Source organism: Poecilia reticulata, linkage group LG19, assembly GCF_000633615.1.
Source record: "Poecilia reticulata strain Guanapo linkage group LG19, Guppy_female_1.0+MT, whole genome shotgun sequence".
Taxonomy (NCBI): Eukaryota; Metazoa; Chordata; class Actinopteri; order Cyprinodontiformes; family Poeciliidae; genus Poecilia; species Poecilia reticulata.
In genome coordinates, this window is record NC_024349.1 from 27,244,322 (window position 1) to 27,259,388 (window position 15,067).

The 15,067-nt window shown below is 40.6% G+C and overlaps 1 protein-coding gene across 10 annotated transcripts in view; it reads left to right on the forward strand.

Moving 5' to 3' along the window:
- Positions 1-15,067, forward strand: part of LOC103482112 (rho GTPase-activating protein 23-like) — a 126,896-nt gene that overhangs the window by 84,075 nt on the left and 27,754 nt on the right. For 9 of the 10 annotated variants that reach the window (XM_008438047.2, XM_008438050.2, XM_017310862.1 and 6 more), the window contains one exon: positions 5,978-7,382. In XM_008438047.2, coding sequence (XP_008436269.1) covers positions 5,978-7,382 — 1,405 coding nt within the window. The remainder of the gene's footprint in view (positions 1-5,977; positions 7,383-15,067) is intronic. The other variant, XM_017310860.1, reaches the window with a different exon arrangement.

Below are 15,067 nucleotides of genomic sequence, written 5' to 3' on the forward strand. Positions count from 1 at the left end.
TGCCCCCGCGACCCGACCCCGGATAAGCGGAAGAAAATGGATGGATGGATGGATGGATTATTTTTGTCATAGTACCCCCAAGAATTTAAAACTACTTTCACCCCTGGTGAAGCCATCAGTTAGCAGAGCTGAAGGAACAACTGGATTAATTCAACAATAGTCAGTGTGTGTTTAACAACATAACTGTTTGGATAAAGTGGAGTAAAAGTGACAAGAATGCCTTTTAATTATTTTTTTTCTACACTGTGCAGTTTTTATTCTATCTTTATTAATTTCTGTGGCTATTATTTTTACTGTCCACTTTCTGCAATGACAACTTAATTTTTCCACTTGTGGGAGTTTGGCTATAATAAAGGATTATCTTATCCAAAATCCGTAAATAAAGACTGCCGATAATCAAAATTATAATCATTCTTTAACTTCAACATTAAGCAAAAACACATTTTACAGTTGGCATATTAAATCAGAATTAATACATTTTGCCTAAAGAATAGAGTAATGTGTTCAGTCTTATGGATGGTAGTTGGGGAAGTAAACATTCTCACGCACTTCATCAAAAGCCAAACAGTTGATGCGCGGTCACATGGTTTCAGATGTGTATTCACTCACACCTTTCATACTCCGCCCAGGTCACCTGACCCCCCTCCCACAGGTATGCCACGCCCCTACCTTCCGGGATTCCCCCTCTGTCTAGGGTTGCCACCTTTCAGAAATTAAAATAAGGGACCAGTCCCCATATATGTAAAGCGTGGGAGAGGGGTGCGGGGGCAGCGTGTCGGGTTAGTGTGTGTTACCCAGAAAGCAGTTGGGCACAATATCGCAACACCAACACCGTGAGTCAAACAATGACTGGGGCTGCCTTCTATATAAAGTACTGGGGGACCACTTCTTAAATATTGTACATAGACATTTGTAGAATACGGAACAAATCGCGTCTCATATCAAAACGCTACATTTAACAGCTAATTACGGGACAGTTCCGTATTTTACAGGACGGGTGGCAACGTCCCAAGTACACCTCGCTGCAGCAAACAGAAAGGGGCAGGCCGGACCGCTGTCAGTCTCATACATTCTTTGAAAATGGGACCATTGCACTCCGGAAGTGAAGGGGGCGCTATTTCCTATATCATCCGGGTCTCACGTTTTTATTTTATTTTAAAATCTGTCATATATCTTCACCTTTAGGAAGGAGTTTCACTCTCAGTATGTTTTTGAATTTCTCTCTAATTTACTTCAGCGCAGCTCGCAGTTTTTTAACAAATTCTGTAGATTTCAGTGTACTTCTAAATCTGCTCCTTGGTCGCATCTTTTCGGGCCTGCCACCCCCTCTACTGGCGTCGGGGTGATAGCACAACTAATAGAATTACTAAATCAGAATACCACACAGTCTTTATTATTTATTATTAATTCTGGCATTATTGGAAAAGTAAAAGATAAATTTCCTCACAAAAGAACATACCTTTCCATATTCTTAAGGAAGTAGAGCTAATTAAATGACATAAACAAGACCTGAAAGTTATTCCAGTTTCACTTGATGGCCAACCTGTTGAAACTGTGGCAAATTTTAAATTCCTTGTCTTATTCCTGGACAGTCAGATCAACTTTGATGAAAACATTGACTATATCTTTAAGATCTTTTCTCATAGACTCTATCTTTTAAGAAGACCTAGTTATCTTGGGATTACCCAACTTGAGGTTGTGTAAACAACAACTTCTAGTTGCATACAACTAGAAGTTGTTGAGTTAAAATGTTAAAACTTATCATTCTAACTAGAGTTTGAACTTAACTCAAGTTAAAACAACATCTTAACTCGAGTTTTAATTTTGCATCTCCTCAGCTGGTTTGGTCACATGAGCTGCAGATTAACAGACAATCTTTTAAGAATACTTTGAATGGCAGGTATAACAGCAGGTAAACAGTGGTGAAACCAAAAACATCTCTGTCTCAACTGTTTGCTGAAAGAACATGAAAGACGGCAAGAAATATTTTAGCAGAGATCATCCATCCTCATTATTTATCAGTTTGACCCTCTGAGCTCATGAAGGTGTTAAAGTGTTCCTTTAGGAACTAAGAACATCTATTAGATGTCATTTATTGATGGTTCAATAATTCTTAACCAAACTAAATAACATTTTACTTATAGCGTGCTAATTGTTTTGCTCTATTCACAAATTGTTGATAATGTGATTCTATGAATGTGATTTATTATTTTAGAGTTGAAGGAAAATTTCAACATTGATAGACTAAATAGTTTCATCTTATTTTTTCATATATATAAGACTCTACCAACAAAACGTCTCTTAGAATACTATACATGGCACCATAAAAACAAAAATGTGAATTTCTGTTTGTATCTGTATTACAAACAGAAATGTTATTCTTCTGTTAACCTACCGTATTTTCCGGACTATAAGCTGCACCCCCCAAATAAAAAAAAAAAACAACAAAAAAACCCCCAGTAAACAGACATTTATAAGCTGCACTGGACGATAAGCTGCAGATATCTCTGCTGCTCCAGGTTTTCCACAACGATGCAGCAGCAGCAAAGGGGGGCGGACACCCAAATTTTGAGTCATAACAGGTCAATTGAATATCACATTTATTAGAGTTGAAAAATCTGAACTGAATATAAGGGTGTATGAGTTTGAAGAGAAAAATCTCCTTACTGTCTGCTATTAGCATGTGCTAAATGAAAATGGGTCCTTTCTTCTTCTGCTTCTTTAGATTTCAATGGCAGCTTGCATCCATTATTTTCATTATTGTTGCACTTGTTCGAAGTGTAGGAAAAAAGTAGCGGCTTATAGTCTGGAAAATACGGTAATTAATTTGTTTGGTATTGACTTTTTTTCAATTAAATTTCTTACTTATACATTGTAAATGGCATTTTTATTATAAATCATCGTGTTTTTTATGTCTCCTTATTTCTTTTGTTCCTCCTATGATTGATGGATATATAGATATTATATATAATGTATGAAAGTATTGTTTATGTCATTTAATTAGCTAAGAAAATTAAAAAATACGGTGTTTTATAAGATGATTTATCTTTCACTGCCAGTAATGCCAGAATTAATAGTAAATAATAAAGACGTGGTATTCTGATTTAGTAATGTAATTATACTAGTTGTGTTGCCACCGCCAAGCCGCTAGAGGCAGTAGCAGGCCCGAAAAGATGCGACTAAGAAGCAGATGTAGAAGTACACCGAAAGCTACAAAATTTGTTAAAAAAAAACTGTGAGATGCGCTGAAGTAAATAAAAGAGAATTTTAAATACATGCTGACAGGACGGGTGGCAACCCGTGAAAATCCTTCCTTAAGGTGAAGATACATCACAGATTTCAAAAGAAAATAAAATCGGGAGGCTGCGAATACAGGAAATAGCGCCCCCTTCACTTCCGGAGTGCAATGGTCCCATTTCCAGATAAGGTATGAGGCTGACAGTGGTCCGTCCCGCCCCTTTCTGTTTGCTGCAGTGAAGTCCTTCTCATCTGTCCCATTTTGCTTTTAAGAAACAGCTACTGAGAGCTCCAGACGTTTCTGCAGAGAGCCTCCTTCATGACGTTACATTTTCCATCCAGGAGTTTGTAGTAGAGGTGTGCCGATCCATCGGCCACCGATCACAATCGGCCGCTTTTCGTGAAAAACTGTATGATCGGTGATCAATCAATCAATCTAATTTTATTTGTATAGCACATTTCAGTAGCAAGGCATTTCAAGGTGCTCTACATAAAGAAAAAATAAAAACAGCATGTGACATTGAATAAACAGTAAGAAAGAGAAAGAGATTTTTTGAAAAAAGATAAAAACATACTTTTGTTACGGAAGTCCTTCTAGGACTAGAATTATAAAGGTTTGCATGAGCTTATTTTTTACATTTTTGGATGCTGCACAGCCATTATTTGGAGAATTTCAATAACCAATACATCAATACAATCGTTAAATCCAGGTCTTTCACAATGTATATGTTATTAATCCATAACAACTAAATAAAATGCTAAAAACTGCAAAGAAAAATCCCAAAAACGTAATTTGGTTCATAATTTTTTTCCAATATATTGCAAATATAACAATTTCCTAATCTTATTTACCAAATTTGTCAATACAAAAAGCTGCACAGAGGCCTTCTGAACCATAGAACTTGTATTTTGATTTTTTGCAGAAGTTAGTTTTTCACATACTGCCAAGTTTATAACATCTATCCAAAACCAGAATAGAAATGTGCGTGTCATATAGACTTTGTATATTGTGGCGGAGATTTTACGACAATTTGTGTCTTGTTTGTACCGTTACTGTTTCTCAATAAAGATCTATACAAATAAAATAAAAAACCGTGTACAGCACACGTGGCTTCGCGATCCGGCCACCAGTAAAGGCCGCCTGTCGTCGCTGGACTCCGCCGTCCGTTTAACACAGGTATTATCCAGGCCCTGTCGCCTAACAGGACAAGGTCTCCAACCTTGCTTCACCAGGCTCCGTCCACCTGTCACGGTGATCACCGTCACTGTCTCTTGTTGCCAATCACCAAGACCGATCACATTTATCTCACTTCGCAGCCTGAGTCACTGTTTCCTTCACACTGAGAAGCGCGCGGCAACAAATCCTGTCCTGTAGAACTTAATGGGGAAATTTGCGCCAGTAAATTACCTCGGGGTTGAAGCCTGTCAAAATACATCGACACGAGTCTAATATGGCATTTAATAAAACAAGCACTTGACGTAGTTTGGCAATATCGAGACTCAAAGCAGGAACAAAAGGACATCCGGAGCGGCAGGTAAAGCAGCGAACAACTACCAACACTCACCCGCATTAGCATCACGGACAGAAAGCTAAACAAATAACCCTAAAAATAATTAAAGTCTTCAAGCTGGCGGTGTAAAATGCTGGTTCTGCTCTTGCTGTTGGACCGCCGATACACGCTACTGGTAATAATATTTCACATATGGGGCTCCGCTCAACCTCCACCGGACACAGAACTCTCACACCGAACAGCTGCTTAAAGCTGCAGCATGTAACTTAAACAAAACGATTTTAGATATGTATTAAAACTTTTGCTGTCCTAACATTAGATCACCTCTGCCTCCGCCTTGTGTTCTTCTGCAGTACTCAGATAGCCATGCTATCAGGAAGTTTTGATTCAGTAATTTAGGATTGTTTATTTTAATGCAATCTGCATTTGACTTTGAATTAATGTCTCCTTTATTACTTGACATTATTTGATATAGGCAGATTTACTTGACTAATAATTTATGGAACAGAGAACATTATTACTGTTAAATAATATTTTACTGATTGAAGGTTTTTCAGTTATCCTTTTGACTGAGTAGCTGCTGTGTTGTCCCTGCAAGTATTTTGCATGTTTATGTCTAAATTAGGTGAATTTATTGCCAGATCACGTTTTAATTTTGTCAGATCACTTCGTAGCATTTACATTTAAAGCGAAAAATTAACAGCCAATCCAGGTGTTTGGCAGAGATCGGCCTCGTGGGTGATCGGTATCAGAATCGGCAGCAAACAACCTGATCAGAGCATCCCTAGTTTGTAGCCATTTAACAGTTTTTGCACATACATTGAGGATAAATGTTCCTCAAAATTAAAACCCAGATAGTGGAAGTAGACTGAAGAGAAATATGCGAAATATGTCCCATCACATTTCTGCATAAAACACAGCAACAAACTTCTGACCAATCAGACAACACTTTGCACAGAGCTCTGTTGTAGATCGATCCATGCCTGGTGTTGAGTCTGGCAGGCGAATGGTTCTCTGTGAACAGAATGCTCACAGAGAACATTTTGCTTGATCAATTTTCATTGCACGTCAGCATCAATGAGAGCCAATTTGGACATTCAGATGAAGTATGTTGGGGCCTTAAGAGCTTAGCCAGTTTTGGTTGAACAACAAGAATAATTAAAAGGAAGTAAAAAGGAAATATGCTTGTTTATGGTTTTCATTGTGTTCTTTTCCTTGCACCTCCTCAGGTGTACTCCCAGAATGTCAACTCCAAAGGTGTTAAACTGTACTCAGGTGAGACCCAGAACCTCCCAGAACCTCCACATCTCTGTTCCCTGGACTCCAGTGTGAACTCCACTCTGCAGCACCCCACTTCTAACCCTCCTGGTCCTCTGGATAACTGGCCGCACAATGGCAGAAGTGCCGTCTCACAACTGGACAACCAAACCCCTGCTACCTCTACCTCCACCTCTGGCCAACCACAAGTTCCAGAGGATTCCAGCAGACATTTTGCTCCACCATGGCAACGCCAGGGCTACAATTATGCAAGCCTGAATGCATGTGACTTCCATTTTGCTAACCATAATGCTGCCATCACCTCTGCAACGCTGCCTCTACCTCGAAGGAGCAGTCTGCAGGCCTCTTCCCGTGCCGACAGTGATGCACTCTACCACCACGCTCTGTCAGACTGGTACTACAGCCAAGCAGAGGCAGCAGAACACATTTCCCCCCGCCATTTAAGTGTATCTCAGGACTATTTAGCCGAGCCGCAGTTGGGTTCGGCACCAAGGCCCAGATTTTTACCCACCCCTACAAACTTTGCAGAACACCACAGAAGAGAAACTTTGCTCCATCATCAGCGAGCAGCAGCTGCTGTGCACGAGTCCTACTGGCTAGGGGGCTGTGGCACTGGATCGGGTACTGCTAGAAAATCATGCTCCGAGAGTCTGCTGGCAGCCTATGCTGACTATGAGCACAATTATGGCCGCTCTGTGGAAACACTGGCAGAGGCCTCGGCTCTGGTCTCACAACATTATGAACAGACTTTACCAAATTCCCAAATGACATGTAAAAGAGAACAGAAGAAGCAGAAAGCTCCAGGAGGACATGAACATAAAACTACAGTGACCCCCACCATGTCACTCGGCCACATGCAGTCAGCTCAGCAGGTGGCGGAGCCTCAAACAAGACGGCTGGAAGAAGAGGAAGTGGTGGGCTACAGAAGCTACAGCCCCTCGTTTTACCACAGAGGGGGCCATCTACTCCAGCAGGCCCACTCTTTCAGAGAGCCTGCTTACAGTGGCCCTCACCTCAACTGGGGGTCTGGCACCAGAAGAGACAGTGGTGCCTTTTCCCATCTCCAGTCTTCTCCTGCACCTCTGACTTTAGAGGAGAAGATGAAGCAGCTAAGGGATGACAGAGAGGTCATCTCCTCTGTGTCCACCGTTGAAGAGGTGGTCCTGAGGCAAAGGCCCCTGTTTAACTGTCAGGCACCCTTTCAGGCTAACTCCTCTTCCACCATATCACCGGAAGTATCTGCTTGGATCCCTGCAGCCAGAGCAATTCCTGTCCCTCAAGAAACTGGGTCCAGCCGCAGAATTAACGGTAGCCTTGCCCATGCCTTTAATTCCCTCTCCTCCATTCCTTTCATAGGTTAGTAAGTTTTTCTCTGTCGCAAGCAACACACAGCTTTCCATAATACATGCAGAAGAATCTTCAAAATGTCCCAGATCATATTTTTGGTCTGTACAGTACATCAGTGGTCCCTAACCCCCGGTCTGTGGACCGGTACCGGTCCGTGGACCAATTGGTACCGGGCCGTGCAAGAAATAGTGAAATATTTCCGTTTTATGTATTATTTGAGTCTGGAAGATCTTTTATTTTGAAAATCCTTTAACTGGATTCTCTCGGATACTTGCGCGCCAACACTGAGGCCACAAGCAGCAAAATGAGTAAGAAACAGATCAGATGTCTTTGGAAAGTTTCTTTGCGAAGGGGAAAAGGGAAAAGAAGAGACAGGAGAATGGAATATACCCAATTTGGGTTGTCTTGGAGTTTTTATCGCAACCTGTGGGCTTTTTCCTGTCTGGGAACGAGAATACGACCTGCTGAATGTGGCAGGTAGCCAATCAAAAAGCGCGGTGACGTAAGAACAGTCCGGTGGATATGGGAGATGATATGTGGAAATGTTTATTATTAAATCTAAAGGTCATTATTATGTTTATTCAGTTAAAAATGTTAACTATGAAAAAAACATTCACCTCCAAATCATAGTGCAGCAAATAGAGCGGCTGCTCCCGTTGTCTTTTATCCACCGCCTTTTCTTTTTGTTACGTCTTTTGTTCAAATGAGTCCACAAACTATCACTATTGTTTCTACATCGTCATCCGTGTTTGGTTCTTCTAAATTCCCACTATGTTGGGGGTTTTACTGGATTATCCTCTGGAATCGGAATATTTGTGACTGGAATCGCTTCGTGTTGCTCCTGCCTTGGACACACGAACCAATCAAACTTGTTGGACTTTATCAGCTCTGTGGTCACAGAGGTTTGGAGAATCGGCCGACATTCTTAAATCTTTCCATTTAAACCAGACTTAAGACTCACAAGCTCTACTCATCTCCTCTCGACCGCAGGCCAAACACTCTGACTCTGGTCGCTATGGTAACGTTTACATATCCCTTCAAAATAAGATACAGACGTGCCACAAAAACGAACATTTTACTTTCGTGAAAACTTTAACTCACGATACTGACGAACGGAGCCCTGAGCTTGTTTCTCTGCAACGAGACGGTTCCATCTGGGAGTGATGAGAGATAATAACACCCAAAGTGTTGCTTATATCCACAGCCTGCTTGGTCTCTATGTGGCGAAGCAGCTTGAAGCTTCATTGCCTCATTAGCAGCCGGTCGCCGCATGTTAYGCAGAGCGGCTTGTAATGTGGGACTCACCTACCGGTCTGGGATAAATCCATCCTCCTGTCTCTTCTCTGGGCCTTTTCCCCTTCGCAAAGAAACTTTCCAAAGACATCTGATTTGTTTCTTACTCATTTTGCTGCTTGTGGCCTCAGTGTTGGCGCGCAAGTAACCGAGGGAATCCGGTTAAAGGATTTTCAAAATAAAAGATCCTCCAGACTCAAATAATACATAAAACGGAAATATGTCACCATTTCTTGTGCGGCCCCGTATCAATTGGTCCGGGGCCGTGGGTGATCCCCAACCCACGGACAGGGGGTTGGGGACCACTGCCTTAGATGGAGTAGCTTGTCAGCAAATAAGCAATTTCCCCTTGGGGATCAGCAAAGTATAATCTGTTCTCTATTCAATTCTATTTCTATGGACAACTGTTACTGCTTTCACTTGAGTCCCAAAGCCTTAACATAGGCTTTGCAAAACTATTCAGACTGATATTTGTCAGCTTTTCTCATTGGTTCTTACATTTCTTTAGATTTGCGGATGATGTTACTTTTTGGATCCTTCTTTTTGTCAATCAGCTTGTACTTAAAATATTTTATTGTTCTTCTTATATATATCTGTAGCAGTGTGTGAAATTACCTTCAGCTTTTCAAACAATGTGGTGATCAAACTTGTTCACAATTTAATTATAAAACACTTCCCTTTTTCAACTGCCCAGGGTGATTTGAATATTTAGTTTTTCCTTAAAATGTATAGACTACACTCTGTATTTACTCCGGTTATTTTGTTAAATACTAAAATTTCTTTACTTATCAGAAAGATTAAACTTTAACACAAATCAAAAATACAAAATATATGCAGAGGAGTAAATATTTTTTCACAGCACTGTATAATTATTCCATTCCCCTTTATCTATGCAATACCAATTGCATAATATCCTTGAATCTTACCATGTGTTGTGCATGAACACTATAAATCAACACCTACAGAGGCAGAGGCCCAGACAATGAACATTGCTAGAAACAGAACGTCTGTGGAGGCAGGAAGAGTTTCTGCAAGAGCAGAAACTATTGGGTTTTTTTTTTGTTTGTTTGCTTTGCTGTCTTAAGCTGTAGCTTTAAAGAAAGAGGAATGACTGAGTGAACTATCATGCTGTTCACACCAGAAAACTGAACAACGGAAGGTGACTGTCTAAATCTAAGTAAACATTTTACATACATTATGGGATCACCTTCTCTGCTGGCAATGCAGCCATCTTGACAAACAAATTGTGCAGGATCATCAGTTTCTCTCTGCTGATGACGCCAACAACTGATTCTGTGTATAGCCTGCAAGGAAAAAAATATGCTCAGTTTCTAACAGTTGTTTAAATGGTTCATGATCTTAATATGTTAGCAGGTTTATGCACCTCCTAACTGCTGCCAACAACCTCTGTACTTTTTTCATGTCTCTGCTCTATCTTCTCAAACCCCAGTTGCTCGTGGCAGATGGCTGCTTGTATTGGGACACAAAGAAATGTATTTCCTGTGAAATTGATCAGGAACTGGAGCAAATTAAGGAGCAGATAATCTAAAGAAAACACAGAAATAACCACACCCAATGACCAAACACAGGCTTATTGTTTATTTACTTTGAAAGTCTTCCTGTTCTAGAACCATGCTTAACTTTTAGGGATGATTTCTGCTTCCACAGAAGCTTGCCTTCATAGAAATTAACCAAAACCCACATGTGCATTTTCTGAGTCTGTATGTTCTGTGTGTGATTGTTCTCCTGTGACCCTGTCTTGTTCACCTGTAACGATGGCCTTCCAGATTATCCTGTCAGTCCCAGTGTTGACCTCCAAGCTTATGTGTTGGCTCACTCTGTTATGTCCAGCAGAGCCGGCGTCACCTTCACCTCTGTGGCCCCAGCCTCTATCTCCCCCTCTGTCCGACTTTGCTCTCAGGACTTCAGTGAGTCCCACTGACCCTCTAAAGAAATGTCATCCTGTTCCTAACTTTGGTTTAGCAGAATAAAAAGACATTCAGCTTTCCAGTACAGATGATCCAATTCATCCCTGCATCAAAAAACATCTCACCAGTCAGACTTCTGATAACATTATTAATACACTTATATAAATTAGTGCTTTAATTGTTCTTTCATAGTGTCACAATATAAATCTGATGGCAATCCAGACAATGAATAAGGATAATGTGCCTTGTGTATGTCTAGTATCTGAAAACAGATAAGTTCTATAAAATACTTATCTGCTCTTATAAAAGGTAGATCATTTACTCTTGACTTATTAACTACTTATTAATGGTTATGCAAGAAAATGCATCAGGTTTATTAAAAATTTTCCTTGTTCAATCTCAAATCCATCAAAAAGAATTTGAAGGGTAAATTCCCCTTATCCAAAAACACTGAGAGGAACATAAACTCACGCAACATGTCACAATAAAATCTGAAATCTGATCAAAATTGTTTCTCAGATTGATCTGAAAGATCCACATTCCCATAAAAACACCTAGATATTAAATATTTAGAGCTGAAATAAATTTAACCAATATTATTATCAATTCAAACTCTTTGTTCTGCTTTGCTTCCATCTCTGTGTTACAGTCCGCGGAGGTCTCATGCCATCCCCAAAAAGATAACGCCCTGGGCTTTGCCCATAGTGGTCGGCACACCCACTGAGCCAACCACGGAGTTCAGTGGCTGGCTGACACTCTGCCTCTGGCAACAGTGGCAGAGAGGAGAACATTGCAGAAACTCAAGGCTATTATCAATCAAAAATCGAATTTTATTTGTATAGCACATTTCAGCAGCAAGGCATTTCAAAGTGCTCTACATCATGTAACAAGGCGGCCTTTTGCGGCTTGGTTTTTACAATGAGGAAGAATAGTTGAGGCTAGTGATGGGTACATGAGGCGTCATGTATCGTTTCGACACAGCAAAACTGTTGATTCTGTCGATACTGTGCCACTCAATAGTGACACCTGCTGGACATTAAAAATTCCTACAGGCATCGTAGTGATTTGATGACCTAGTCTATACAATAAGATTTAAGCCTTTGTATTTTATTGAATATTATATGTTGTATTATGTCATATCTTCAGTTAAATTGAAAATATATTTAATATACAGTCAATAAATAATGTGAACATGAACCATAAAGGGAAATTTAAGTGAATGTGTTTGGAATGAGGATGCAAGGAATGTTTTTTCCCCCACAAATTTTTATTTAAAAAAAAGTTTTTACAACATTTTGAAATTTAGTCTGTTACGCTTTTTTGACAAAACTTATCAAAATGAAGTAAACACTACATTTACAGAGAACCCTTGTTTTTCTTAGTGGTTGCGTTCCAAAAATAACCCGTGGGCGAAATCCGTGAAGTAGTTGCCTTTAGTTTTTTACAGTTATTACATAGCATAAATAAATACTCTACATTGAAGCAAAATAACAAAACCTGTTTTTAGATCAGCGGATGTGCGTGTGCATCAATCGGGCATTAATGTGATCCGGAGTCATGTCATTACTGTCGTGATCCGTGTTTCTGTGTGTTTATTTTTGAGTTTCTGTGATCCTGTTCCCTGTGAGTCTTGTCTCTGCTCTTCCCCCGTTGATTGTCTCCCAGGTGTGTCTCCTTCCCTTGATTACCCCATGTGTATTTAGTCTTACCTGTTGTCTGTGTTCTTCGTCGGATCCTTGTCTATCGACAGACGTCAGTCATCCTTAGTTGCACGTCGTTTTGTCCTGTTCTTAGTGTCAGTTAGACATTCAGTAGAACTGTTAAGTCCTGAGTCGGTTAAACTTTAGTAGTCGTCTTAGTAGAACTGTAAGTCCTAAGTCGGCATCAGCTTCCGTGTCCAGTCCCGCATCAGTTGCTACCGGTGTTAGCCGTGTGCTAGTTCTCCTGCCGTGCTGCCTGTGTTTGGACTGTCCGGAGTTTATTCATTATTAAAATCATCTTCATCTATAACCTGGGTCTCAGCGTTTCTCCTCACCACTTCCACCCACCAAACCTTGACAATTACAGCATCTCCTCCAATCTGCCCTGCGAGATTCACAGCTGTATCTACGGCAGAGCGATGGATCTCGTCAAGCGAGCCTCCGGTCGGGTTCTGCTGCCTCTGGCCACAGTTTTTATCTAGCTGGCATTCAAAGTTTCAGTTTCCGTCTCCTGAATGGCCAATCTGTATTAAATACCGTAACTTTATTGGCACTAAGGTAGAGAAGAAGCGCAGAGACTGTTTTAACAATCATATGGTCAATCAGGACGCAGAACACTGTGGAAAAAAAACTGCACAAAAAAATCTGCGAAGCAGCGAAACCGTGAAAAGTGAACCACGTTATAGTGAGGGTTCACTGTATATGAAATAATTTATAAAAAGCAACTGAGTCATTTGTAGAATGGCTGCATATCTGAGACTTCATTCTCATGCTTGGCTTCATAATGCCTCAACATTGAAATGGTGGATTTATTTAAATAAGACAGATTAGTGAAACATGCAACACTTAACCTGCATGATATGAAAGTAAACTAAGAGTCAATTTCAACTGAATTTGGATTCAGATAGATCAAGTAGAAACTGACAAGAACCGGTTGAAACGAAATGAAAACAAATTTATTTTCCAATATAAGATCAAAATGGTCCCACACTGCAGAAACCTTTCCTTTGAAGCTGCTCCATAGTTGATGCTGTAAAACAGGGGTCCCCAAACTTTTTCCTGTGAGGGCCACATTACTTCTCCCTTCTCCGGTGGGGGGCCGGAGTCAGTTTGTAACAGAAAAAGTGTGATGATTGTATGAGTGCCTAAATGTAAAAATGTTTTCTTTTCCAGAAAGCACAATCAAATAACTCTCTCTGAGTTCTTCACAGAAAAAATCCAGGAAGGTTTATAGTCCGTATTTTCCGAACTATGAGCCACTGGACTATAAGCCACAACCCCAAAGATTTTTTTGTTTTTTTTAAACCAGTAAACATAAAACATATAAGCCTCAGATATCTCTGCCGCTCCAGGTTTTCCACAACAATGCAGCAGCAGCAGAGGGGCGGACAGCCAAAATCTGAGTCATAACAGGTCAATTGAATATCACATTTATTACGGTTGAAAGTTGCCAAGATTAGATTTAACAGAACTGATTAGTTTCTGAACGGTAACTGTAACAGTAAAAGTGCTGATCCTTCGTGTCTGCAACTAGCATGTGTTAAATCAGTGGTCCCAAACCTTTTTATTACCGCGGACCGTCAAGACTTGGAAATTTTGATGCGGCCCCGAAGAGGGGCAGGGGATGAAAAGTCAGATAAGGGTTCTGCCCAATTTGGATTGTCTTGGCCCTTTTATCGCAGCCTGTGGGTTTTTCCCTGACTGGGAACGAGAATACAACCTGCTGAATGTGACAGGGAGCCAATCAGAAAGCGCGGTGACGTCAGAGCAGAGGGGAATCCCAAACAGCTGACATATCACGCAACTGAGAGTCCGGTGGATATCGGAGATGATATGTGGAAATGTTTATTATTATATGTAAATGTCAGTATTATGTTTATTCAGTTAAAAATGTTAACTATGAAAAACACAGTCACCTCCAAATCATAGTGCAGCAAATAGAGCGGCTGCTCCCGTCGTCTTTCATCCACCGCCTTTTCTTTTTTTACGTCTTTTATCTCTTAAAATGATTCCACAAACTATCACTATTGCTTCTACATCATTATCCGTGTTTGGTTCTTCTAAATTCCTGCTATGTTGGGGGTTTTACTGGATTATCCTCTGGAATCGGGATGTTTGTGACTGGAATCGCTTCGTGTTGCTCCTGCCTTGGACACACGAACCGATCRAACCTGTTGGACTTTATCAGCTCTGTGGTCACAGAGGTTTGGAGAATCGGCCGACATTCTTAAATCTTNTGTTGGACTTTATCAGCTCTGTGGTCACAGAGGTTTGGAGAATCGGCCGACATTCTTAAATCTTTCCGTTTAAACCAGAATTAAGACTCACAAGCTCTACTCCTCTCCTCTCGACCACAGCGCAATGCTCTCACTCTGTTCGCTATTGTTAACTTTTATATATCCCTTCAAAATAACAGAAGCGCCACAAAAATGAACATTTTACTTTCTTGAAAATTTTAACTCACGATAATGACTAACGAGCCCTGAGCTTGTTTCTCTGCAACCAGAAGGTCCCATCTGGGAGTAATGAGAGACAATGACACCCGAAGTGTTGCTTATATCCACAGCCTGCTTGGTCTCTATGTGGCAAAGCAGCTTGAAGCTTCATTGCCTCATTAACAGTCGGTCGCCGCATGTTACGCAGAGCGGCTTGTAATGTGGGACTCACCTACCGGTCCGGGATAAATTCATTCTCCTGTCTCTTCTCTGGGCCTTTTCTCCTTTGCAAAGAAACTTTCCAAAGACATCTGATCTGTTTCTTACTCATTTTGCTG